This window comes from Wolffia australiana, chromosome 2, assembly GCF_029677425.1.
Source record: "Wolffia australiana isolate 7733 chromosome 2, ASM2967742v1".
Taxonomy (NCBI): Eukaryota; Viridiplantae; Streptophyta; class Magnoliopsida; order Alismatales; family Araceae; genus Wolffia; species Wolffia australiana.
This window is the reverse complement of record NC_135836.1, coordinates 42180-68187: the sequence shown is the minus strand read 5'-3', so window position 1 is coordinate 68187 and position 26008 is coordinate 42180. Positions and strand designations below refer to the sequence as shown.

At 42.1% G+C, this 26008-nt stretch overlaps 1 protein-coding gene across 1 annotated transcript; it reads right to left on the bottom strand.

Moving 5' to 3' along the window:
* Window positions 1–380: 380 nt before the first annotated feature.
* On the bottom strand, window positions 381–3472 carry LOC144716441 (ARM-repeat/Tetratricopeptide repeat (TPR)-like protein). Its single transcript, XM_078591544.1, has 3 exons — window positions 3326–3472; window positions 1454–2419; window positions 381–1380 (listed from the first exon to the last, which is right to left on the bottom strand). The coding sequence occupies exons 1-3, from the start codon at window positions 3395–3397 to the stop codon at window positions 592–594; spliced, it is 1827 nt and encodes a 608-aa protein (XP_078447670.1). The 5' UTR covers window positions 3398–3472; the 3' UTR covers window positions 381–591.
* Window positions 3473–26008: the final 22536 nt, after the last annotated feature.

Here is a 26008-nt window from a genome sequence, read left to right as displayed (position 1 = left end):
TTTATCTCATCAAGAGGGGAGCAGTCAGGTTGTGGATTACTTGATCTGAACTTGGGCATTTTCTGAATATGCACCAGGAGTAGAATCTGAACCATTATTATTTGAATCTTTGCCCAAAATGTAAGAGTTGGAAGAGATAGATGGATCCCAACCAGCCCATCAAGGTCTTTCTATATTCATGCCAAAAGTCCTCCCTTGATACACATCTTTAATAACTAAGGCAACTGATGATTTACCATTTCAGAAATTCTCAGAGGATAATTCCTTCCCAGAACTTGCCATGTTTATTACATTCCCAGGTCTCTCACACCAGTTATTGCAATCTTGCTAGTATCGGGGAAAACTTTGGAAGCTAAAATAATAGTAGGGAAAAAAACGAAAGGAGAAAATGACCACAATTATTTAACCACAACTTAAGAAATGCATGGTCGACAAATGCCCCCACACAGGTCTTTACACCCAATCTAAGTGCAGTGCTATGCAAGCACAGATGGTGCAGGAAGCACATGTGGCTGTTCCCATGTAATTCTTGTTCTCCGTGATCAGCAATCAACAGGTCATTGAGAGAAGCCCTGATCTCAGTCTTTTAGGCTACTGCAGCATGCTGCCAGCATCGTACCTCTTCGCATCTCCATTGTCAAAGGCGATATCATTTTCGCTGGCTGTTTCCCACTCAGAATCGTCGGCCACCTCAAGGTGGTGGGGATATTGGTGGAGGCGGTCTTCTTTGTCGCTGCCATGCCTAAGGGCAGCCTCTCTGAACAACCAAGCTGCATGCATCTGCTTGCGGACCAAGCGTTCGGCATAGTTTGGGACTCTGCTCTGCTTGCCAAAAGAGCAGTTGTCGGGATCCTCCGACTGGGAGCACTCATTGATGAATAGAATGGCATCCAGCAAGCTCTCCTTGGCCTGTCCAAGCATGTCATACGCCTGTGCTCTTCTCCACAAGCTCCTCCCATGGCGGCCCACAGGTCTATGCAGGCATAGTGCCCTTGTCGCATTGCTGACAGCTGCCTGTGGCTGCTGCAGCAGAAGATGACACTGGGCTCTGTTGCTATACAGCACAACTCGCTCCTTCCTGGACCGTGAAGGGCACAGGTTGAGCGCCTCTGTGTACTTGGCCATAGCGCCTGCAATGTTCCCGGCTGAGAACAGGGAGTTCCCTTCAAGCTTCACGACCAGGGCAGCTGCCTGATGTACCCGGAGCTCCTCCCTGCCCATACGCTTCTCTTCTCTCCTTCTCTGCTTGCAGCTCAGCACCTCCTCCACTATCAAGAACTCCCCCACCTGCCTGGATTCTTCCAACACGCAGAGGATTGTGTCTCTCATGGTGGGTGTCTCGGCCAGGTCTGCTAACACAGGCAATACCCTGCTCGCCACCTGAAATTCATGCATGCAGAGAATGTTCAGAAAGCAGCCAGTTATCATGAATGAACTGAGAGTGCAGACCAACCTTGCAACATGAGTTGGGGTCACTGAAGAGGGAGAGGAGGCAGTCAATGGCCATGAACTGCCAATCGTCAGACGAGCGTGCAACATTACCAAGAGCTTCGATGAGGGACAGGTGGCCGGAGACATTAGCCCTACCAAGCTTGTGACGGCAGATGGTACGAAGGAGCCCGATCCCTGCCGGGGAGCTGTCATTCACAAGTCCACCCCACATACCTGGAAGCTCGACCAAGAATTCTGGCCTGCAAATGGCAGGCAGAAACTCGGGCTTGAAGGCAAAGCAATTGATCAGCTGGAGAGACCAGCACTGCAGCTGGCTTGCCCACTCCTCAGCCTTGCTGGACTCCATCTCCCTTCCGCCCACGCCACGGGTGAGAAGATCACAGTGGTAGCCAAGCCTGCTGTCTGGGTGCTCGTAGAATTGTGTGTAGACAATGTCCAGGGAGTTTAAAGCTAGCTGGATGGCGAGTTCGAGCACATCTTCATGTCGGGACACTGCAAGAAAGGTGCTTGGGTAGGCGGTGAGATGACCCAGAGCTCGAACGGCCACTCTCTGCTCGACCCAGGTCAACCTCCCTCGCAGGAGCTCCACCAGAGGAGGAACCACACCAGCAAGGACAGCGGCATCAGCAAAGTCTTCTACATGCATGGTGTAAGAGCCAATGATGTGGGCGGCATAGTAGGGAATGAAGATATTCTGGTCATGGGAGAGCCAGCGGCGGTTCTTGAGGCCTTTCCAAATAAGGGAGGCCATGCAGGGGAAGATGCCCAGGTCGATTAACTCGGGGTCATTGGGACGGGACATGGCAGCATTCCACAGGCCGCTGATGGGGAGGACCTGGCCATCATTGTCCTGGGAGGGGAGCTCTCTGAAGAACTTGCGGATGCTTGCAGTGCGTTTTCTGGGGTTTGTCTCCTTCATGACGCAGAAGAAACACCCAGGCTGCTGGCAATCAGACGAACAGGATTCCTGCAAAGAACATACTACTTGAATGTTTTCTTCTTCGGCAGAAGATTTGATAGAAAGCCAGTGACATTGAAATTTTAAAGTGAATCGAGTTACTTACTAAGTTCAGATGCAGACAAATCCTAAAAATAAGGAATTTCTGGTGAATTGGGAACACCGAGTTAAGGAAACAAATGGTTTTTCTGCTTTACTTTTTCCCGACCAAAGCAATTTAGGAAAACACCGCAGTGCATGGGAGAATTTGGCAGCCATTAATTGGAAAATATTGAATCATAATTCATTACACCAAAAACTCTGATATCAGTATCTTGAACACAGAACTTTGATTTTGACCAATAGGAAGAAAAATACAACGACCAAGCATATAATTTTTTGCATATTCCTTCCCCGAATGCAAGTAGAAAGATCATCCTTAGGTGTCGGAATAGCTACTGATATGTGTTTCAACAAAGGTTTAACAAGAAGTAGGAAAATGATTAATAAAAAGGAAAAAGAACAATAAGACCTCCTTTTTTGTGAGCAACATCTTTTCCCCAAGGTCAAGGGAATGTGACCAGCGAGCAAATACCTCAACAAGAGAGGCACAGAGCTGGATCCACCATTGCGGCGGTAGCATCCCTAAATCCTTGAGTTTAAATGGGCTCAGCAGAATCACCACAAAAACTGACTGATTTCAGACGAGTAAGCAAAAACCAGATTTCACAGATGAAGGGGAGATAGAGACCGAGAAAGCCCATGGATTGGAGTTGATTGATTGAGATGGCTAAGATTGTATGCCAAAGATTGACCTAATATCAAATTGCAAACTTTGCGAACCCAAAATTTCTTCGAGGATTGAGAAGTATGAAGAGATTCTACGAGTAGTGAAGCTGCAGTAAAGATTATAAGAGAGAGAATAAAAAACCATACCACCCGCATGTTCGCATCTTCAGCCTCTTCCCCACCGCCTCGATCCGCCTCCCGCGATCGGATCTCCGCCATTCCCAGAACTCCGAACGAGCAGAGACTACTCGAACGCCATTCAACTCGCGCTTTCTCAGGCACTTGTAAAATATAAAGCGGCAATTAAGGTACTCAGTATGGGTTTTTTTTAGCAGAAAGGTTCCCCAAGTTCACTTTTCACATAAATTTGATTACTCAAGACTGACAAGTGCTTAACCACCTAGTCGCATTTTTATAAAATGGTTGCTTAATTGGGAAATAAATTTATGTATTTCCCTAGCATGGGAAATTGATCCATCTGTTGCTCATAGAGAGTGTCAGTGCATAAACCACAAGGATTAGATCCCCCGTGTCACCAAGTCTAGATAAATATTTCAGGATATTTTATCGGGTTAGGCCTTGAATTATTGATGCAATATTCTTGTTTTAGCTCAAGGATTGTGGACGTCTTGATTTGGAAGAATGTCCAAGTAACAAGATTTATTTAAAGTGGAGCATACTGAAGCCTCCACATTATTCATCTGGTCATTAGCATCACTTGCCACATTGATTTTGCCATTTATGCCATGAGACGGAAGTTCCCCGTCCATGTCTAAAGTGTTAGGGTTAGAAACATTAAAATGGCAGCATATAACCCTTGTATTTCCACTAGAAAGGGTTGATAAACCTCGGAGAATTCACGTTGGCATGTCCATCCAGATTTTCATCTGGTCAAAATTTTTAACCCAATATTTATCATGTTCCTTCGGTTATTTTTATGTTAATATTCCCTGGCATTGAATATTATGGTAATATGTCAAGGCATTCCACATTTAATTAACATGTTTATTGTTAAGAGCTCCTCAAATTTCACTACCAGAGACTTGTAGATATGTGTCCCAAAGTCACTAGGGCAGAAAAATTAGAGGTCTTATTTTTGGTTGACGATTTGAGAGCAATAGTTACTCATTTTTTAAAGGCCTTGGTCGAATTAAATATAATCAGGTCTGAAATTTAAAAGGCTGCCTAACTTACAAAATATATACTAAGTGACAGGAAAAAACAATATCTAACTATCTAAATATAACTTGATTTGATTCACAAAATAATTCATTTTAGATTTATCGGTTAGACCATTGAAAGTGTAACTTGATTTGATGCAAAAGATGTTTCTATCTCCAAAATACATACTTATATGTTACGATTTTGTTTAAGGGTTACTTGATCTCATAGTCATATATTTTGCCGGTGTATACAGCTTCAAGAGGTCTAATAAATATGACATTTTGGGTTTTAAACATTGTGGTGGATTACCAGTGTGTAATGAAACTTTTGAAAGAGCAGAAAAAGTCAGAACACACCAAAAAATATTTATAGATATATATCTTTTTACTTATACAATTTACTGTCTTAATGAATAAATGTTAAAAACTTCATAAAAATTATAGGGAACCAAGAAAAATCAGGAGTTTTATCATAAAATCATGATGAAAACTAACTTCGAAGCTAACTAATAATCATAACTTATGAGATATTTTTAATATAAATTTAATACATTTTACATGTTTATTTTAACTGGAATACTCACAAATCCATGTTTTATTAATCCTAAAAACATTTATTTCATTTTTATAATGAATTTATGAATGTTAAAAAGATTCATTAATGCTAAATTTTATAGAATTTCCCAAATTTTTGTGACATTAAGTTCATAGGGAAATTCTATTACAAGTAAAAATATAATTTGATATATTTAAATATCTTGGATTTTATCATATTTTTAGAATAAAGCTCTGATTTTTCTCAATTTTCTGGTATGGTTATGGAATTTTATGATGTTAAATCCATAAATAAGATGTTTTAAAGTCGTCATAAATATTTATGGATTTATTTAAATAATTTTAGGGTTTAAGTATATTTTTTGAATGATAAAATGATTTTCTTGGTTGCATATTATTTTTATGAAGTTTTTAGCATTTATTCATGAAGACAATAAATTCTATAAGTACACAGTTATATTTATATAAATATGTTTAGGTGTGTTCTGACTTTTCCTGCTCTTTCAATAGTTTCATTCCACACTGGTCACCCACCATATCAAAAGATCTGGAAGGCATTTCGGCCTAAAGTTTTAAGGTTAATTTCAGCTCTCTCCTCTTTATCCATAAATAGTTCCATACATCCAAGTAAAAAAGGGAACCCTTGAATTGTTTTCCTAATAATGTTAAGTGACAGAGTCAATGGTACTGTCATGTTGCCCAAAACCTGGGACATCGGGAATGATAACCTAGGAAAATGACGACGTGGATCCAAAAAGGATGAAGAGCACACTAGCATTGTTGTCACATGTTTAATGGGCAGTGTGGTGCTTTTTCTGCTCTAATCTTTATTTGAATACTACCAAAATGTTAGTTACTGTATTTATATTGAACTAATTCGTAATTTTTTATTATAAAATTCCACTAAATTTCCCAAAATTAAATTATAAATTCTATATAAATTGGTTAATGAGGAAATTATTTTTCATTACTTGATTTTAAAATTAATTATTTTTAAAAATATAAAAATCCCAAAATATAGATTAAAATTTAAATTCTCTTATTTAATAATTTATCTCTATCTCTTATTTAATAAGTCTCAAACAACATATTTAACCATTTTTTCTGGTTATCACTAACATAATTTAGAGTATGGTTTATGTTCCTTATTAGAGTATACTGGGAATGCTAATGCATGTATAAATAATATAAATATCCTCATAATATACTTTTTACTTGCTGACGGTAATCATTTTCTTAAAAAAGTCATAAAAATAACACTTACTTTTTTGTTTAACAAATTTTATGCATAATTTTCCATTCATCAAAATAACTTATCATATTTGGGAATTGAGGGAGGAAAATAAGTAATTTAATAAATTATTTGAAGAAGGTATTGGTTTTATGATAATTGTAGAAAATTTCATTTTTTATATTCTGAAATTTAAACTGTAGTAATTTTTTTTTAAAATATGGTTTTTGGAAAAAATTAAACAGTTATGCACCAATTGCAACAGATTCTCAATATGCTGTTTGCTCTGTCTACCCTAAATTTATTCTAAGTCATTCATATGAGCTGAATGGCCTGTTTTAGTTTCATGGACAAACATGTGACAGAGGGATATAGGTAAAAAACTACATCGATGACAAAACAGCTTGTTTTAGATAAATTTATAATGATGTCGTTAAGTATTTGATAGGAGCTAAACCAGAAAGTTTTTCCATTGGCCTTGAGAATTATGGTCAACCAAGAAAGATTAGGGCTTATAATACCATGGTCTAGAATTCAAAGACTTGTTAAATTCACGGCTTTGATGACAATGTCCATCTTTCGTCTTCATATTCAAGAATGAAACTTTGTAGAGCGTTCATATGTAATGATTAGAATATTACTGGGAGAATATATCATAAAAAAAACATTATTTTTTTTCCAACATTCATCAATATAAGGTCACTATTGCAGAAAAGTCATGAGACATGATTTGGATTGAATTCAATGATTTGGATCGATTTTGTGGAGTAAAATATCTTCAAATTTGTCTTCAAGTGAGGGACAAAAAGTGCTGTACTTGGGGCTCTCCATTGTTGCACTTATGGGACAAGGTTGGGATTCACTTGGTTTCCATAAAGAAGATCCAAAATTTGGTGCAATTACACTAAATTCAAATACAATGAAGTAAAAAAGTACCAAATAGGGTCGATCCAGGATGTAGCTCCTCTCTGGCTTTCAGCTGTTAAAGAACAATTTCCACAATGACCTCCTCAACTTGAAATTCTACTCTAATACTTAGGCTAACTGTTAAAAATAACCACTTTATCCCCAACTGTAATTTATTTTTATCCATTGATATCTTATTGATCTAAATGATCCAGCTGTATAGAACGAGAAGGTCAAGACGAGCAAAATCAAAAAAATTGGCCTCAATCAGCCATTCGGACCAAAAGTTATTAATAAATGAAAATTGACCAATCTGAGTTGTTGGATAAATGTTTATTTATTTAATTATAGATTTTGAAACATGCAATCATATGTTGATCTCCCATTGGCTGGCACATTTTAAAGTTTTTTGGCACCTCCTCTCACGGCGCGCCACGTACCCCCTATCCTGAAATCAAAATAATAAAAAAGATAGAAAAGTACTCATAATATTTAAAACACACTTACCTGTTCGTTGTTCGTAGTGTTGCCCAATCAAAAGTGGCCACATCACCACCCGTGAAAGCACTTCGTATGTGCAGGATGGGCGAACTTAACTCCTAGGAGAGATTTTTCTCCTGATGTATTCAGTCCGTTGGATTCGTTTCCGACGAATGAGATTGTGCCACGTGTCCTATCAACTTGGAAATTTATGCAAAAGTCCCTGAGATAATATGAGCGCACAAATTGATGCTGCGGAGAAAATAATTATGTATGTGCCCCTATGCTTTATCTCCCCTCCATATTTCATAAAACACAGAGAAAAATCATAGAAATGTTCTGATTAATTCAATAAGACCCTAGACATATTTTTATTGGATTTTTACTCGTGCAATGGGTGACCGAGAGCAGTTTTAAGGGAATAATTATAACAAAGATTTAAGAAAAACCCCACCAAATCAATAAATTGCTTTCAAACTCTTATTTTTCTTATAGATATACCCCTTTTCTAATTTCTTCTTTGAATAAATTCCCAAAAAAATCCAATAAAGGTCTAGAATAATCTAGAAAATTCAAATATTCGTCCCCACATTAATTAACATTAAAATTAATTTTTAAACCTGCAATTTCAATCTAAATAGAATTGTTCAAAGCATAAAAATTCCATAAAATTCATAAAATAATAGGAAATTAGGGGAAAATTAGAAATTCCTTGAGAAATTAATTAAGATGTAAATATATGATAAAAACCTATTTTAAACTCTTTAAATGCATAATATTGTGCTACTTACTTGAATTAAATAACGATTTTAGGGTGTTATCGAGGGCCAGTTTGAATACATAAACAGAGTTACTTAGCGGACAGAAATGTGACAGAAATTTGGAATGTCGGAACCTAGGCAGTTGATCCTATTTAGATGGTTTCCTGGAGATCTACATGAAGAAAGGTGCTGGAAAGGTTAAGCTGGTGGATGATCTAGTGCTGAGAGACAGTGAGAGCTAGCAAGAGACGAATGGTGGTAACCTTGACCACAGGACTAAAAGGCTCATAAAAGTCAATGCCAGCGGTTTGACTGGATCCTTGAACCACTAACTGTGTGTACGGATCGATAGAGCCATCTGGATGAAGTTTAATATTGCAAATCCAAGGACGCGTGTGGAAGGTGGAAGAGAAACAAGAACCCACGCACCATTGGAGATGAGAGCTTCATATTCAGAAAGCGTGGCTTGATGCCATTGTGGACTTTGAGCAGCGAGGACGTGGGACGATGGCTTGAAAGGTCGAGGTTGAGTCTGAAAACGCTGGGTGCAGGTTGATCGGTGACGAGATGACCCGTTTGGGTATAGATGTGGGAATTGGGACAAATTGGGTGATGATAATAAGAAGTGGAGAAGGCGGTGTGATTAAAAGGGGAGGTGTGGTGGTTAATGCGAGTGGATGGAGTAGACCAGGCTGAGACAGGAGGCAAGGTCAAGGTCCGAGGCGAGGCCGAGGTAAGATGCGAGGCAGAGGCATGAGACACGGTCAAAGCAGGAGATGAGGTAGAGGGAGTAGTTGAGGACATGGCATAATACAGGCCAGGGATTCGTGGGGCAACTGGCAGTGGTTCCGAGGATGGGGCTGGCCCCACAATACCTAAATGATTAGGGGAAGTAGGAGATGGATGGGAGAGCGGTAGAGAATTGGCATATGGAAAGATTTGTTAGTCAAAGATGAGATCAAGGAAATGTAAAAGTTTACCTTAAAAAAAGGAGAGACAGCAGTACCCATTGTGATGGAGGATGTACCCCAGAAACACACACCGATCAGAGCAGGATGCAAGTTTGTGGGCTGGATAAGCTCGTAAGTTAGGAAAACACAAGCATCTGGAAGTCTTTAAAAATGTGCAAGGGGGAGAAGATTTTAAAAAAGTTCAAATGGGAACTTTTATAGAAGAATGGAGGAAGGCATACAGATGATGAGGTGAGTTTCTGTTGCCACTGCTTCATCCCAATAGAGTTGCAGAAGTGAGTCATGCTGAAAAAGAGCAAGGGCGGTTTCAATGATGTGTTGGTGTTTGTATTCTACAGTGCCAGTCTGTCGAGGGGTGTGAGGACAGGAGACCCGATGGTGAATGCCACTCTCTTAAAGATGTTGCCAAAGCGCTTGGAATTCTCCTCCCCACTCTGATTGGAAATACCAAAATTTTTGCAAAGAATTATTGTTCAACCATAGTTTGAAAACAAAGAAAAGTTGAAAATATCTTGCTTTTGGCCTAGATATGAAAATTGTAGGTATACTTATGTAATCATTGATAAAAATGAAGTAATATAGAGAGCGCAGGTGAGAGTAAAGTGGAAGGGGTTGAGCAGAATGAGTGGAAGAAGATGAAACCAGAAGTTTGTGCAATTTTGAAAGACAACACGAGGAGCATATATATTTTTTGGGTAGGTGAGCAACGGGAAGCCCGAAAATGTTGATTGTGCACCACTAAATGCAGAAAGAAGGATGCCAAAGTTGTCGATGCTAGGTGTCGATGGAGCCTCGTTCGCCAAATTATGCTTGAGGTTTGTCTTCAAGAATGGGCTGATACATATCGACTTCAATACGACCCCTGAGAAGAATCTGTCTGGTGGATTGATCCTTAACCAAGAAATGAGTGGGATGAAATTCAATGAACACATAATTATTAATAGTAAATTGGTGAACTTGTAGAGGATTGTAAATGATTGCCAGAACATCTAATATGTTTTAAGATAGAGTGAGTGAGAGGAAGTTAGAAGAGATGTGTATGTGCAGAAGCTAAAATGGACGAACCTCAACCATCGCCGATGAACAGTTTGTTTTTGCCGTGGTAGACTTGTGGGTCGATCAGTAGGTTTGGAGCAGAGGCGACATGGTGAGTAGCTCCACTGTCTAAGTACCGGTATGAGTACGGATGCATTGAGGAGATAGTGTGATACACTTGAGGTGAGGCGAGTTGAATTTGTTCTTGGTGGATCTGCTATATCCTTGTCTGTTGCAGCTGCTAAACCCTCAACCGTGATTATTGTTATCTGATCTACCTCGGCCATAGTTGTTGTTGATGTTGAAAGGAGCTACTTGAACTTTATTCGCCATTGCTGTGAATCCAGAGGTATCCTTGATTGTTTGGTGACGTGTGAGCATGGTGTTGGTTCTCAAAGGTGAGGTAGAATGGTTTCGAATGACATAGGCAGAGCAGTGCTCAGGCTGTAGTGATGATTTGGCGTATTGAGGACCGAGGCCTCGTACTAATGACATAGGCAGAAGGGCCCTTTCTAGTGTACGCTGGTCAGTCTTTGGCTAAATGCATCTAGCGCACTATTAATGGACCTGAACTGTGAAACATAATCTTCAAGAGATTGAGTACCTTGGTTTGGGTATGGAGCTTACTTAACAGCTCTTGTACTGGCACTTCAGCTGATGATGCGAAATTCTCGGCAAGGATATCCTAGGCTGCTTTCGTACTGACCAATTCAATGACACACCTGATTATTTCTTCAGCCATAGACGAAAGCATGAAAGAAAGAATGTGCTGATCGAAGGACCACCAATCATGGTCGGGATCTGTCACTTTGTAGGGAGGATCATCCGTAATGTGAGCCATCAAACGACAAGATTTCAAGGTCAGAAGTACCTGCATCTTCCTGATGACATAGTTGTCCTTAGTTAGCTTAATCGGAGGGAGCATGGCAAAAGGGATCATGGTCAGCGCACTAGGTGTAAGGCTTTTCTTTCAAGCATAGAGTAAGATTGTTTCTTTGGACGATGTTTCCTCAAGATCTCCTTCTTGTGGAAGTTTGTCGATCATGTCTTCTGCCTTTGGCTCTGATACCATGTTGAAGATCAAGTTATATGATGAGAGAAAGAGATTAATGACGAAGAAGAAAGAGAGAACTCAGGAAACTAAAACATGACTAATTCATAGAATGACTTGATGATCTTTTAGGTTACATTGTGGGGTATTTATAGGAGGATTACATCGACTTCTTAAGCTTAACTATGGTTGAGTTTAATAAGGGTTCAGCCAATTGATGTCTAGGAACCAGACGTTGTCTGGGAAGCAGAGGTATCTTTAGTAGATCTGACTCGGGAACCTTTGGTGTCAGTTGAATGTGTCTTGACACATCCCCGACCCCTCTCTCTCTATCTCTCTATTTCTCAATTTACAAATGGGAGAGTGATGGTGACGACGTCAACACACCATCTGCAGGCATGCCGCCACCGTCTCCCGAGATGTCCCACATCATGAATCGTCGCCAGCATCAGCTATAGAACTGGCCTAACAATGAGCAAGTCAACGCACTGATATCAATCACGTCTCCACCTACACACGCCCCGTCATGCATCATGACACGTCGTCAACGCCAGATCCAGAAGTACCCTTTGACATGACACGATAACACGTCGTTCACTTTTATTTTATGTCATTTCTCGTATTTTCTATTTCCTCCAAGGCCTATATGTAGGGCAATGTTGCAAAGAACAGTTGGCGAATTTATTTCAAGAATTGAAATTTCTTTCTTCTTGGAAAATTTTCCCTAGCCCTCTCTCCCTCTTGAATCGGCGCTGCCGTTACTGTCGCCACCATCACTGTCGGTCATCCGCCTAGCAAGCCCACGCAAGCCCTGCCCACGCAGGCTGCCCGCGCAGGCCGCCCACATACTCCGGCCACCCAAGCGGGCTGCCCATGCCGACTGCCTGCACAAACCCTACCCGTGCAGGCTGCCCACGCAGGCCGCCCACACAGGCCTCCCATGCTGGCTGCCCGCCCAAGCCCTGCTCGCGCAGGCCGCCCGCGCCAGCCACCCTAGCAGACTGCCCACGTCGGCCGCCCGCGCAAACCCTGCTTGTTTGCATAGGCCGCCCGCGCCGGCCTCCCTAGCGGGTTGCCCACACCGGCCGCCTGCACAGGGCACCCATGCAGGCTGCCGCGCCCGCCACTACGCATCCGTCCGCTTGTGCCCGTAGAGTCCCCAGCCGCCAGCGTGCCCCCGCCGAGCCCCCGGACGCCCTCGCGGCCACTGGTCGCCGTGACACCCTATCGAAGCACACGTCAATCGTCCCACCAACGACACTCTGAGAATTCCCCGCAACCTCGCCACGCACTACATGGTGCTAAGGTACTCCTAAACTCTCTGGCGTCCCATGTTGTTCGTCCAGTATTTATCGAGAGTTCATCCACCGCCGTCGGGTTTGCTTTGGATTTAAGATTTTCAAGCGATTAGTTGAATCAGTTTCTGAATCTTCAAATGGACGATCGTTTGAATTTATTGATTTTGGTGCTTAGCATCATCGCGGTGGTTGAAGACAGTACTCCCGGCCTTGACGAGGAAAGGGGCTGCACCACCACTATTTTATCGGATTTAATTCTCGAAAGCGATCGTGTGATTTTGTAGTCTGGTTTTATCCTACCCTTTCCTTAGTCGCCCAACATCCTATATCCGTCGTTATCCCATCCCGTTTCCTCTAGTCATCCTGCATCAAATTGGGAGGGGAGAGAGTGGGAGAGAGGGAGAGAGAGAGTGGGAGAGAGGGAGAGAGAGAGAGTGAGAGAGATACAGAGGAAGAGAGGGAGAGAGAGAGACAGAGAGAGGTAGAGAGGTAGAGAGGGAGAAAGAGAGAGTGAGAGAGACAAAGGGAGAGAGGGAGAGAGAGAGAGAGTGGTAGAGGGAGAGAGGGAGGGAAAGGCAGAGGGAGAGAAGAAGAGAAAGAGACATAGGGAGAGAGAGAGACCGTTGCCTTTCTCCTTCCCCCCCTCTTTATCTATCTATCTTTCTTTTTCTCTCTCATACGAGATGGTGAGGATGATGAATCTGACAAAATGATGATATTGGCAACATCAAATAATGAGAGAGAAAGGGAAAGTGGGAGAGAGGCAGAGTGAGAGAGGGAGAGAGAGAGAAAGGGAGAAAGAGAGAGGTAGAGGGAGAGAGAGAGAAAGGCAGAATAAGAGAGCGAGAGAGGGAGATAGAGAGAGAGAGAGAGACAAACAGACAGAGGGAGAGGGAGAGACTGTTGGCTTTCCACTTCCCTCTCTCTCTCTCATATTCAAAATGGTGATGATGATGAGTCTGAACAGAGGACGAGAGGGAAAACATTAAATACCGAAAGAGGGAGAGAGAGGGAGAGAGGGACAGAGGCAGAGAGAGAGAGGCAGCGTGAGAGAGGGGGAGAGAAAGAGAGGTAGGGGGAGAGAGGGCAAGAGAGAGGCAGTGGAAGAGAGGAATAGAGAGAGGCAGAGGGAGAGAGAGAGATGGAGAGGGAGAGGAAGAGAGTGTTTCTTGTCAATGACGATTATTGTGCTATCGACAATGGCGACTATGGTGATGCCGTATAACACAGTCTTTTTCATTGTTGTTTTCAATGACAACAATTGTGCACCTCAATTTTTGTCCCCATCATTTGTCCTCTTTGATGATGATCGTGTCCTCTTTAATATCAATCGATGTGCTCATCATCTCTATCTGCGACTGTCCTTTTGACCAGTCCTCCATTCCTTTTTCTTCATATTTCAAGTTCTGCTATTTTTCTTTTTACCCTTTTTTTATTTCACTACACCTGATCAATTTTCTTTCTAGAGTCCTTCCTCTGAAGTAATGAAATCCAATGAGAGCTCAATACAATGGTTCTACATCTGCACAACCCAGATAGAAAAATGCCATGTGATTTTTTTATATCGTCAGTTCCTCCCTCCAAATGATTTTCATCATCTTTAGAATGTAACCAACAATTTTCATTTTGATAGCATCATGTGGATCTTGTCGAGCCTGGAATTTGATCATGATGCTGCATTGAATCCTTGTTACGGAAGTCGAAGTTCACACCAAGGCTGAGGTTGCTAGCTTGAACACCCTATCTTCTGCATCTGTTCCATACTCCCATAATTTAAATGGCTTATGGATGACCTTAGAAATTTTATATTCAGCGGTGATAAATTTGATAATCCCCACTAGCATCACACCAAAATGAGTATCTCTTGTTGTTTTTTGTTTCTCTTACTATGGTTCTTACACCAGATCTTTTGATGTTCACCTACGATGCAGGTGGCAGGAATATAGTACCGATCACTCTGATTCTCCTTCAAAAATAAATGGACGTGGAACAATGGATAGGACCCCGCGTATTAAAGAACATATTTAGGGTTTTGTTTTTAATTCAAAAAACTTATGATGTGAAATTAAAGTGTAATTGGTAGGATCCCCTTGCCAGGAAGAGGAGACATCATCAGCGGGAGCGACATGTAATAGTTCTTCAAAATGTAGTAGTGATTGCTCTGTTTCTCCGACAAGAAGAACTGAAATGAAAGAATGGAGAAGACCCTTAGGTATTAAACAACAAATATCCTATTTTGTTCTTAGAGTTTTGTTTTTATTTGGAAAAACCTATGAGGCTGAATTACGGTCCAGGTGGCAGGGTTTCCTAGTGAAGGAGAGACAGTGATGTCGGACGTCGTCGGGGACATCGTCCGGTCATCACCGAATATGATGGTTTGGTGCCGATAAGTGATAACGATACTGGACTATGATGGTGGCATCGTCCGACCGAAAACCCTAAACAGAAAATATGCTACGATGCAATGCAATATGCGACAAATTTGGTACGTGCAAGTGCCGACTAGCTACGAATACCGACTCCCAGGATCGACGGGGTCGCCTAGTGGTGGAAGGGTAGACCTCTCAAGCCTCGTCTGAAGGGGCGAGGATGACTACGGCGCCAAACGGAGTAACTCTGTCAGGTTTTGCCCACACGTGTCGGGCAAGCTCGACTCGTACCAAGGAAAGATGCTCAAGATTGATGTAGTTCACTCTCAACCTATCTCTCTCTCACTTATATCTAACACGAGTGCGGTGGAGGCAATAAGAGGATATACTGTAGAAAATAAGAGATGGGAGTCGACATACCTCATCGTTGCCTGTGTGCCAGGAGTCTTCTGCACTGAAGCATCCAGAACTACTCTAGGGGCGATGGCGGTGATGGGAGTTTCTGGAGAAGGAGTCGACGAGTTGGGACAGCTTCAGCTGGAGCGATGATCATGTAACAATTGAGGGAGGAGCAGTGGTGAGGTAGCACGCCTAGGGACCAATTAGCCGGGGCTTGAAGACCGACTGAAGGACTAATGAGTGTGGCCGGCCGCTGGTGCCAAGGGGCTTGACCAGCAGCAAGGGGGACTCGCCCAAGGGAAATGATCTCCAGAGTGGCACTGAGATGGACGTTACTAGGTGGGTGTCAACGCTGACCAACCGACAGGCGAGGGGCTGAGGACCCCAAGACGCGAGGAGAGGGTTTGCCCCAGCGCCAGGGGGGAAGAATTTGGCGCCTGGTCAAAGTGTTGTCGGCTGGTCTGGTCGGTCAGCGAGAAAAACCCTGATTGGACCGGTGTCCGACGTCGAGAAGTCAAAGAAGCAGCATTAGATCAATGCTCCATGCTGACTGTGTCAATCGGGGTCAGTCAGTTTGTTCGCGGTCAGCAGGATGGGAGGGCCGAATAACTCGGTCATGATTCAAGAGCAGATTATCCCCGCTCGAGTCGGCAAGAGCCAGTGCATCTGGTGAGAGATGTTCCCAAAAGCAGTCGCCAACTCAGGTGGAGACTTGTAGCTGGAGGGAGAGGGGGGGGGAAATCGTACCATGTTGCACCTGCTAAGAAAAGGCCGTCGGGAGGAGGAATGACTGCTATCGAGGGTGTGTGGCCTCTAGTGTCTTCCTTCACTTCCTTGAGCCCTCTCTTCTAGAAGCGAGCCTTCCTCAATCTTCCCTTCTTCTTCTCGATGGCGGGACTTGCACTCTTCTTCAACAATGCACCTTCAGAAAATAACAAGTCCGTCTTTGCTAGGCCGCCCATCCTTTCCTTTTATAGGGGGAAGGACGTGAATTGGCCCCAAGCAGTGACATAAGAGGGGAAATAAGGGGCTAAGGACCATTAAGGGAGGGAGAGGTCCTTATAGAATGGACTCCCCCCTCACTACAATGCAAGAAAGAAAATGAAGAAACAAAGAGAGAAAACAAAGGAAGGAAAACATGAATTCAAAAAATACGCATGAAAAGGACGGATAATGAGTACAGTGCACCCTCTGCCCAGAGTATCTAAATCCAGGCATTCGGGTAGTCGCCTTGGCTTGTTGGGCAGGCTGAACATGAACCGGCCGTGATGTCGTTGATGATGGCGGTGTCTTCGAAGACGTTCCTTGGTGCTCGGGCTGCTTTGCGCCATCAGGCGGCACCATCAGAGGAACAATATGCAGTAGTTTTCCAAAATCTAGTAGTGATTGCTCATGTTCTTTGACAAGAAGAAAGGAAATGAAACAATGGATAGGGCCCTGGGTATTAAATAATGCATATCCTCTTTTATTCATAGAGTTCTTTTTAAAAAAAAAAAAACCTATGATGCTAAATTACGGTGCAGGTGGGAGGGATCCCCGAGTGAGACTTGCGGCACGATCAATGGGAACAACATTCACTAGTTCCTCAAAATGTAGCGGTGATGGCTCTCATTCTCCGAGAATAAGAAATGGAAATGGAACAATGGACATGAGCCATGTGTATTAAAGATCGCATATCCTTTTTTGTGCGTATTAGTGTTTTGTTTTTATTTTGAAACACCTATGATGTTTAATAACAGTGAAAGTGGCAGGGATTCCCTAAAGAGACAAAGGGGACACCATTAGTGGGAGCAATAGGCAGTAGTTTTTCAAAATATGGCGGTGATCGCTCTACTTCTCCAACAAGAAGAAATAGAGATGGAACAATGGACAGGACCCCAAGGTATTAAAGAATGATTATCCTATTTTGTTTTTGGATTTTTGTTTATAATTGGAAAAGCTTATGATGTTGAAGTGCGGTGCAAGTGGCAGGGATGCCGAGTGAGACAGAGGCGGCTCCATCAATAGGAGTGACATGCAGTAGTGCTTCCCACAGCGAGACAAGGATCGCATAGTGAGACGAATGGGGCACCTTCATTAGGATCAACATGAAGTAGTTCTTTGAAATCGACTAGTGATGGTTATGCTTCTCTGAAAAAAGAAACGGAAATGGAACAATGGTTAAGACACCTAAGTATTACAGCACGAATATTCCATTTTCTTCTTAGAGTTGGTTTTTATTTGCAAAACGTTATGGTGCTGAATTAGAGCAGAAATAATATTTCAGAGGGAGAGCAAGAGACAGAAATTGGAGTATAAATATCATTTGATTTGCCAATCCTTAAAAAAAGAAATAAGCCAAATTCTGTCATTGAGTGAAAAATGGGAAATTCATAGAAAATTACAATCCCCACCACGTAATAGTGCACCCGGTGGCAGGAATCCCCTATTGAGACAAAGGTGGTGTCATCAGCGGGAACAACATGGAGTAGTTCTTCAAATGTATTAATGATTGTTCTATTTCTTCGACAAGAAGAAATGAAATGAAAAAAATGGACAGGACCCTTGGTATTAAATAATGCATATCCATTTTTTTTTCCGAGAGTTGTTTTTTATTTTGAAAAACCTCTAACGCAGAATTACAGTACAGGTGGCAGGGATCACGTAGTGAGAAAGAGGCCACATCATCAGCCGGAGGAGTATAAAGTAGTTATTCTAAATCAATCAGTAATTGCTGTTATTTTGTGATTAGAAGAAATGTAAACGGAACAATAGACAACACCGCTTGGTATTAAAAGACAAAGATCCTGTTTTGTGCTTAGTGTTTATTTTAAAAACTTATGATGCTGAATTACAATGCAGGTAGTAGGTATCCTATTGTGAGAAAGAGGCAACATCATCAACGAGAGCAACATGCAGTAGTTCTTTAAAATCTAGTAGTGATTGATCTACTTCTCTAAAAGGAAGAAATGGAAATTGAACAATGTACGAAACACTTGGGTAATAAAAAATAAATATCCTATTTGGGTCTTAGAGTTATGTTTTTTGTTGAATTACAATACAGGTGGTAGGGATCCCCTAATGAGACACATGCAACATCATCAGTTGGCATTATATGAAGCAGTTCTTCAAAATCTTATAGTAATTGCTCTTTTTCTCCGACAATAAGAAATAAAGTGAAAGAATGGACATGTCCCATGAATATTAAAGAAGGCATGTCCAATTTGTGTTATGAGTTTCTTTTTTTATTTTGAAAAACCTTTGATGTTTACGATGCAAGTGGTAGAGATCCTGATGTAGCCCATAAGTCCATAATCTGAGGCCCATTAGCAAGTTGTGGCCCAAGAAGGAGATTCTTCTAGAACTGACAGAATCTGCAAAAATATACCTAGAGCCCCTCAAAATCCTCTGACAGGATTTTCTCTGACAAAGATCTTCCGACAAGATTTCCCTGACAAGATCTTCTGACAGGATTATCTCTGACAGGATTTCGGCTGACAAGATCTTCTAACGGAGTCCTCTACTAGATTCTTCCTCTGCCAGGATCTCTGCTCTAACTTGTCAGATCTGCATATCTTCTGTGTCAGATCCCCTAGTAAGATGTAGGCACAACCATTAGGGGGAGCAACATACATTAGTTCTTCACAATCTAGCAGAGATGTGTACACTTATTCAACAAGAAAAAATGGAAATGGTATGATGGACAGGACCCCTCGATATTAAAGCACGAATATCCTATTGTGTTCTTAGAAATTTGTTTTTATTTGGAAAAAACAATCATCTTGAATTATGGTTCAGGTGCTATGGATCCCCTAGTGATATAGAGGCTGCATTATCAGCAAGAGCAATACTGAGTAGTTCTTCAAAATCCAATAGTGATTTCTCTACTTCTCCGACAAGGAGATGTGAAATGAAATAATGGACAGGAACTCTGGGTATCAAAGAAAAAATATTATATTTTTGTTAGATTTTTTTTATTGAAAAAACTTGTAATTTTAATTATAAAGCAGATGGGAGGGATCCTCACTAAGGCAAAGGCGGCACCAACAATGGGCGCGACATGCCTTAAATCTTGAAAATCTAGTGACGATAGCTCTACCTCTCCAACTAGAGGAAATGGAAATAGAATAATAGGCATGGCCCCTAGGTATTAAAGATTGAATATCATATTTTGTTCACAGAATTTTTTTGATTTGGAAAAACTTATGATGTTGAATTATGGTGCAGATGGGATGGATCCCCATTGAGACAAATGGGGCAATATGAGCAGGAGTGACATGTAGTAAATATTCAAGATCTAGGGGTGATAGCTCTACTTCTCCGACAAGAAGAAATGTAAATACAATAATAGACATGACCCCTAGGAATCAATGATCGAATATCCTTTTTTTTCTTAGAGTTTGGTTTTTTTTGGAAAAACATATGGTGTTGAATAATGGTGTGGATGGGAGGGATCCCTTAGTGAGAAAAACGGGTCAACATCAGCGAGAGGCACATGTAGTACTTCAAAATCTAGCTGTTATGGCTCTAATTCTCCAACAACAAGAAATGGAAATGGAAAAATGGACTTGACCCCTAGGAATTTAAGAACACATATCCTAATTTGTTCATATTATTGGTTTTTTTTATTGTGAAAAAACTATGTTGTCGAATTAATGTGTAGGTGTTAATAATCCCGTAATGATGCAAAGGCAACACATAAGGGAGACAAAAACATAGAAGTTCTTTGAAATCTATTAATGATGGCTCTGCTTCAACAACAAGAATGAAAATGAAACAATGGACAACGCCCGTAGGTAAAAAACAAGGATCATTCAATTCTGTTCTTACAGTTAGGTTTTAATTCAGAAAAACTTATGATGTTGAATTATGATGCAAATGGCAAGGATCCATAATTATACACAAGCGGCACCATCACAAGGAGCAACAAGAAATAGTGCTTCAAAACTTAGCAGTGATGGCTCTGCTTCTAGGAGAAGAAGAAATAGAAATGAAACAATGGATATAACCCGTAGGTATTAAATAATGCATGTGATATTTGGTGTTAGAGTTTCTTTTTTTTATTTGGAAATCCATACGAGGTTGAACACCAATGCAGGTAGCAGGGATCGCCTACTGAAACAAAGGGGGCACCATCACGCGGAGCAATAGGCAACAGTTCTTAAAAATCTAGTAGTGATGGTTCTAGTTCTCTAACAACAGGAAATGGAAATGAAACAATGGACAAGACCCTGGGCATTAAAGAAGGAATATCTTGTTGTGTTCTCACAGTTTTGTTTCACTTGATAAGTTTATGATTTTGAATTATATTGTGGGTGGCACGGATTCTCTAGTGAGACAAAGGCATTACCTTTAGGGGGAGCAACATGCAGTAGTTCGTCAAAAGATGGCTGTAATGTGTGTCCTTTACCAACAAGAAGAAATAGAAATGCAACGGTACACAGGACCCCTAAGGATGTAAGCAAAAAATATCCGATTGTTTTTTAGAGTAATGTTTTTTATTTGATGAAACAAATGACGATCATTTACGGTGCAGATGGTAGGGATATCATAGTGAGACAAAGGTGGCATCAAGAGTGGCATAAACATGAGGTTGTTCTTTAAAATGGTGTATATGGTGGTTCAACTTTGATGACAAGAACAAATGGAAATGGAACAATGGATGACCTTTGCTTTTGCAGAAATATTCTATATAGTTCTGAGAGGTTTGTTTCTATTTGGAAAAACTTATGATGTTGAAGTATCTCGAAGGTAGGAGGGACCTCCTAGAGAGACAAAGGCAGCATCATCAACAAGAGAACCATGTATTTGTACTGAAACAAAGTGGGCGCCATCAGGCAGAGCAATGCGAGAGTAGTTCCTCAAAATCTAGTAGTCATGGCTCTACTTCTCTAACAAGAAGAAATGGAACAATGGACACGACCCTATGCATTAAAGAAAGGAATATCCTATTAAGTTGTCACAGTTTTGTTTCACTTGATAAATTTATGATTCTTAATGATAGCGTAGGTGGCAAGGATTCCCTAGTGAGATAAAGGCAGTACCTTTAGGGATAAATACCATGTAGTAGTTTGTCGAAATATGGCTGTAATGTGGTTCCTTTACCGATAAGATGAAATGGAAATGCAATGATACACATGACCCCTAAGGATTAAAGCAAAAAATACCTGATTTTTTCATAGAAATTAATTTTTATTTGATGATACTTATGATGTTCATTTACGGTCCAAATGGCACGGATCTCGTAGTGAGACAAAGGTGGCATTGTGAGTGGCATAAACATGAGGTAGTCCTTCAAAATCTATCAGTAATGGTTCAACTTCTATGAGAAGAAGAAATGGAAATAGAACAATGGACATGACTATTGGGCAGTAAAGAACCAAAATCCTATTTTGTTCTCAATGTATTTTTTTTATTTGGAACAATATTTGATTAATGAATTTTTGGTCTAGGTGGTGGCGATCTCCTACTAAGACTATGGGGAGACCAAAAGGGCGAGCAAGAGATAGTAGTTCTTTAAAATCTAACGGTGATGGCTCTTTTTTTGTGACACGAAGAAAAGGAAATGACACAATGGACTCGACCCGTGGGTATTAAATAATGCATGTCATATTTGGTTTTATTGTTGCCTTTTTTATTTGAAAAACCATACGGGGTTGAATTACAATGCAGGTGGTAGAGATAGCCTACTGAAAAAAGGGGGCACCATTAGGCGGAGCAATAGGCAGCAGTTCCTCAAAATATAGTATTGATGGCTCTAGTTCTCTAACAAGAAGAAATAGAAATTGAACAATGGACAGGATTCTAGGCATTAAAGAATCAATATCCTATTCTGTTCTTAGAGTTAGAATTATAGTGTAGGTGGCACTAATTCCCTAGTGAGACAAAGGCAGTACCTTTATGGGGAGCAACATGAAGTAGTTTGTTGAAATATGGCCGTAATGTGTGTCCTTTACCGACAAGAAGAAATTGAAACGCAACGATTCACATGACTCCTAAGAATTCAAGCAAAAAATATCTGATTGTTTCTTAGAGTTTAATTTTTATTTGATGACTTTTATGATGTTCATTTAAGGTGTAGATGGAAGGGATTTCGTAGTGAGACAAAGGTGACATCATGATTGGCACAAACATGAGGAAGCTCTTCAAAATTTATCAGTGATGTTACAACTTCTATGACAAGAAGAAGTGAAAATGAAACAATGAATGACCTTTGCTTCCAGTTAAATATCCTATTATGTTCTGAGATTTTTGTTTCTATTTGAAAAAACTTATGATGTTGAAGTATGTTGCAGGTGGGAGGGACCTCCTAATGAGACAAAGGCAGCATCATCAACAGAAGAACCATCTAGTTGTGCTTAAAAAGTGACCGGTAAAGGCTTTACCACTGAGACAAAAAGGAATTGAAGTAGAACAATGGACATGACTCTTGGGTAGTAAAGAACTGAAATCCTATTTTGTTCTCAGTATATTGTTTTTATTTGCAACAAAGTCTAAATAATGAATTTTGGGTTCAGATGGTAGGGATCCCCTACGATCCTAGGCACCCTCCTCTACTTCTTCTACTCCTTGTACTTGTACTTGTACTTCTCCTCTTTGCGTCGTGATCGATCGGTGTCGATAGGCTTTCTTCGAGTTTCCACTGAAGACCGTTGATACACTTTTAGTCTGGAGGATATTCTCCACTTTCCCTCTTGTTGAGCATGCACTTGAGCTCCTTTACCATGTACATCTCCAGTTGCTATTCCTCCTTCACCTTGTACATCGTCGATTGTTGTTGTTACTTTAACTTACTCTCTATCTCTTTGACCTTCCATTGCACGGTCGAGCAGGTCTCATCCTTCGCCATCAACGCCTTCGAGACTTGCAGCAACTGTTGCCTATCCCATGAGCTTCGAAATCTACCTCGGCCTGGATGTGTCATTCCAGATCTTCAAGCTTTTCCCACAAGCTAGTGCACAATTGGTCCTTATTCCTTAGCTCCTCCTGCGAGCTTTCATACCTGTCCTCCACTCTCCCGACGGATTCTTCTTTCAATCATTACTCTTGCTCGACCTTGCTGAGCCATTGTTTTGTCTCTTGAAGCCCCCGTTGTCCACTTGCCTCTTTTCAGGTCATAGTATGCATGTTGAAATTGTAATCCCCTTTAGGATAATGTCGATTTCTCTGGTTTTGTACAATTTGGGTTTAGGGTTTAGGGTTTAGGTTTAAGCTTTTGAGGTTTAGGGGTTTTTGTTTCAACCTCGAATCCAACAAACCTGTGCTATGAATAGACTTTGAAGTCAAAAGCTAGTGACTCACTAGCTCGCTGAAAAAAGGAATAGAATTATTTGCAAATGTGACTCTCGCTACCGACACCGGATCCTCATTGCCCTCTTCTTGTCTAATGTTGATTTCTCCGGTTTCGTACAACAAGGGCTTAGGGTTTAGGGTTTAGGGTTTAGGGTTTAGGGTTTAGGGTTTAGGGTTTAGGGTTTAGGGTTTTAGGGTTTTAGGGTTGAGGGTTTAGGGTTTAGGGTTTAGGGTTTAAAGAGTTTTGGGTTTAGGGTTTAGGGTTTAAAGAGTTTAGGGTTTAGGGTTTATGGTTTAGGATTTTCTTTTATAATGGTAAAACACACGGTTCCGGGTACGGCCAACTCTGGGGTTGTGCGCGTAGATCGATCCATCAGTGCCCTGGACGCCACCTAGGGGGATTTTATTTATAAAGTGAAGTGTTTGTCAATGTTTATAGGCGTGGAGCGAGTATAAATATTCCAATTATATTCGGATCCCCATCGTCCAGGCCCATGTTGAGAAAAAGAAAAGATACATAAATGATACCTTGTAGGGTTTTGGGGAAGTGTGCACGCCGTCGATCCACCAGAGCTGCCCCGCGATGATGATGTAGTGTGGGAGATGTCCTCGCCTCCTTCAAGTGGGATCGATGAAGTGTGTGGTGAGGTCTCTAGTCAAGGCGGGCACAGTCCATCCCTCGAGCTCTAGTGTTCCACACAATCCTCCATTCCCGCGGGCCTGCCATCACGAGGATGCGTCGTGTGCGGAGGGTCGACATGCCGAGACAATCGATGCGATAACAACCCCTAGTTGTCGAAGGGAGCGCCTGCCAAGAAAGAAAGATGGAGGAAGGGGTTCGTGCATGTACCGCGTGGTTGGCGAGGGCATCTGCTGTCTGGTTGCCCTCTCGCAGTTGGTGATGAAAGCTGGTTGTGCGAGGACGGCACCGCATGATGTCCGGCCATACACGGTGTAGTCACCACTGGGAGCATGTACCTATACGAAGCATATCAACTAACACCTGTGAGTCCGATTCTACGACGATATTGTGAAGGTTCCGTTCCTCACAGAGGAGTAGACCATCACGTATCGTCATAGCCTCGGCTACTGTATTAGTCTGTATGCCATAAAAAGAAGAGAAAGCAAAGAGTATACTCCTTGTATGGTCCCGAAGGATACCCCCCCCCCCCAGCTGGTCCCAGGTTCCCTTTGGCCGCGCCATCCACATTCAATTTAAGGATGCCGATTGGCGGTGGTAGCCAATAAACAACCCGGTACTGAATGCGGATAGGGGTAGGGGTCACTAGTATGCCCAAGGAGCGGAGGAGGTCGCAGGCGAGTGCTGATCTACTGGCTCGAGGGGGGATGAGATGGTGGATGCGCCTTAGCCACAGGTTGACTCGACGCAGGATATACACGACGCGCATGGGCGTACCTGCAAAACGAGAAGAGTTTCGCCCTTTCCATATCTCCCATAGTAGATAAGCTATGGTGATGTGTAGGATGGGGCTCCGCTTAGAGCATGGTGGCGAGAGAAAAATCTTGCCAAAACACTCAAACGGGGTCAGTGGACGCCAATGGTCTGTGATTGGGCGCCAGCATGCAAGTGCTATCTCACTATGGAAGAAAAGGTGGTCCGTGGTCTCTGTGTGGGGAAGTGTAGGACAGCAATGGCAGCGAGATGGGAGTGAGTGCCCTATATGGATCACTCTATCATCAGTCGGGAGCCCTCGATGTAATAATCTCCAAAGGAAAAAGGAGACTTGTGTAAGGATCGCTGGATGCCAGATACGGCAACCCCAATGTTGTATAGGGGATTTTGCACGGAAGTGCTCCCAAGAGGAGCGGCAAGTGTAGGCTCCATCAGACGTGAGTGTCCAGATAGCACAATCAGAACTAGAGTCAATTGTCGTAGTCTGGGCCTCAGAAAGTGTGTCCAAAGGGAGACTGTGCCGCTCCCATAGGTGTGGCATATTGCCTCTAAGCAATTAGGTCACAGTGAGTCTCACGCGGTGTGGTACGAACTGTGGGTGGCAAGCGAGGGGCTCATCAGCATGCCAGGTATCGTACCACGCGCTAATGTCATCTCGTCCTATATGCCAACGTGTGACTTGAGCCATCTCAAGCCAATGGCGCTGCCACGTCCGCCATCTCCTAGATCCCGGATATCTATCTCGCGATGGGCCCATTCTCCGTATTTGGCTAGGATAAAACTCCCCAATGGGGAGTGTGTGGTACGCATACGCCATACGAGTTTCTTTTGAAGCATGTCCTGGATGTCCGAGAGGCGTCTGATCCCTAGACCCGCTTCATCCGTCGCCCGACATGCTTTCGCCCAAGAAACCCAATGATGACGGC

Coding starts and splice junctions, on each gene's coding strand:
- LOC144716441 (XM_078591544.1), bottom strand. CDS start 3,397: ATGGCGGAGATCCGATCGCGGGAGGCGGATCGAGGCGGTGGGGAAGAG. Junction 2,420..3,325: donor AAGATGCGAACATGCGGGTG/GTATGGTTTTTT, acceptor TGTTCTTTGCAG/GAATCCTGTTCGTCTGATTG. Junction 1,381..1,453: donor ACCCCAACTCATGTTGCAAG/GTTGGTCTGCAC, acceptor CATGAATTTCAG/GTGGCGAGCAGGGTATTGCC.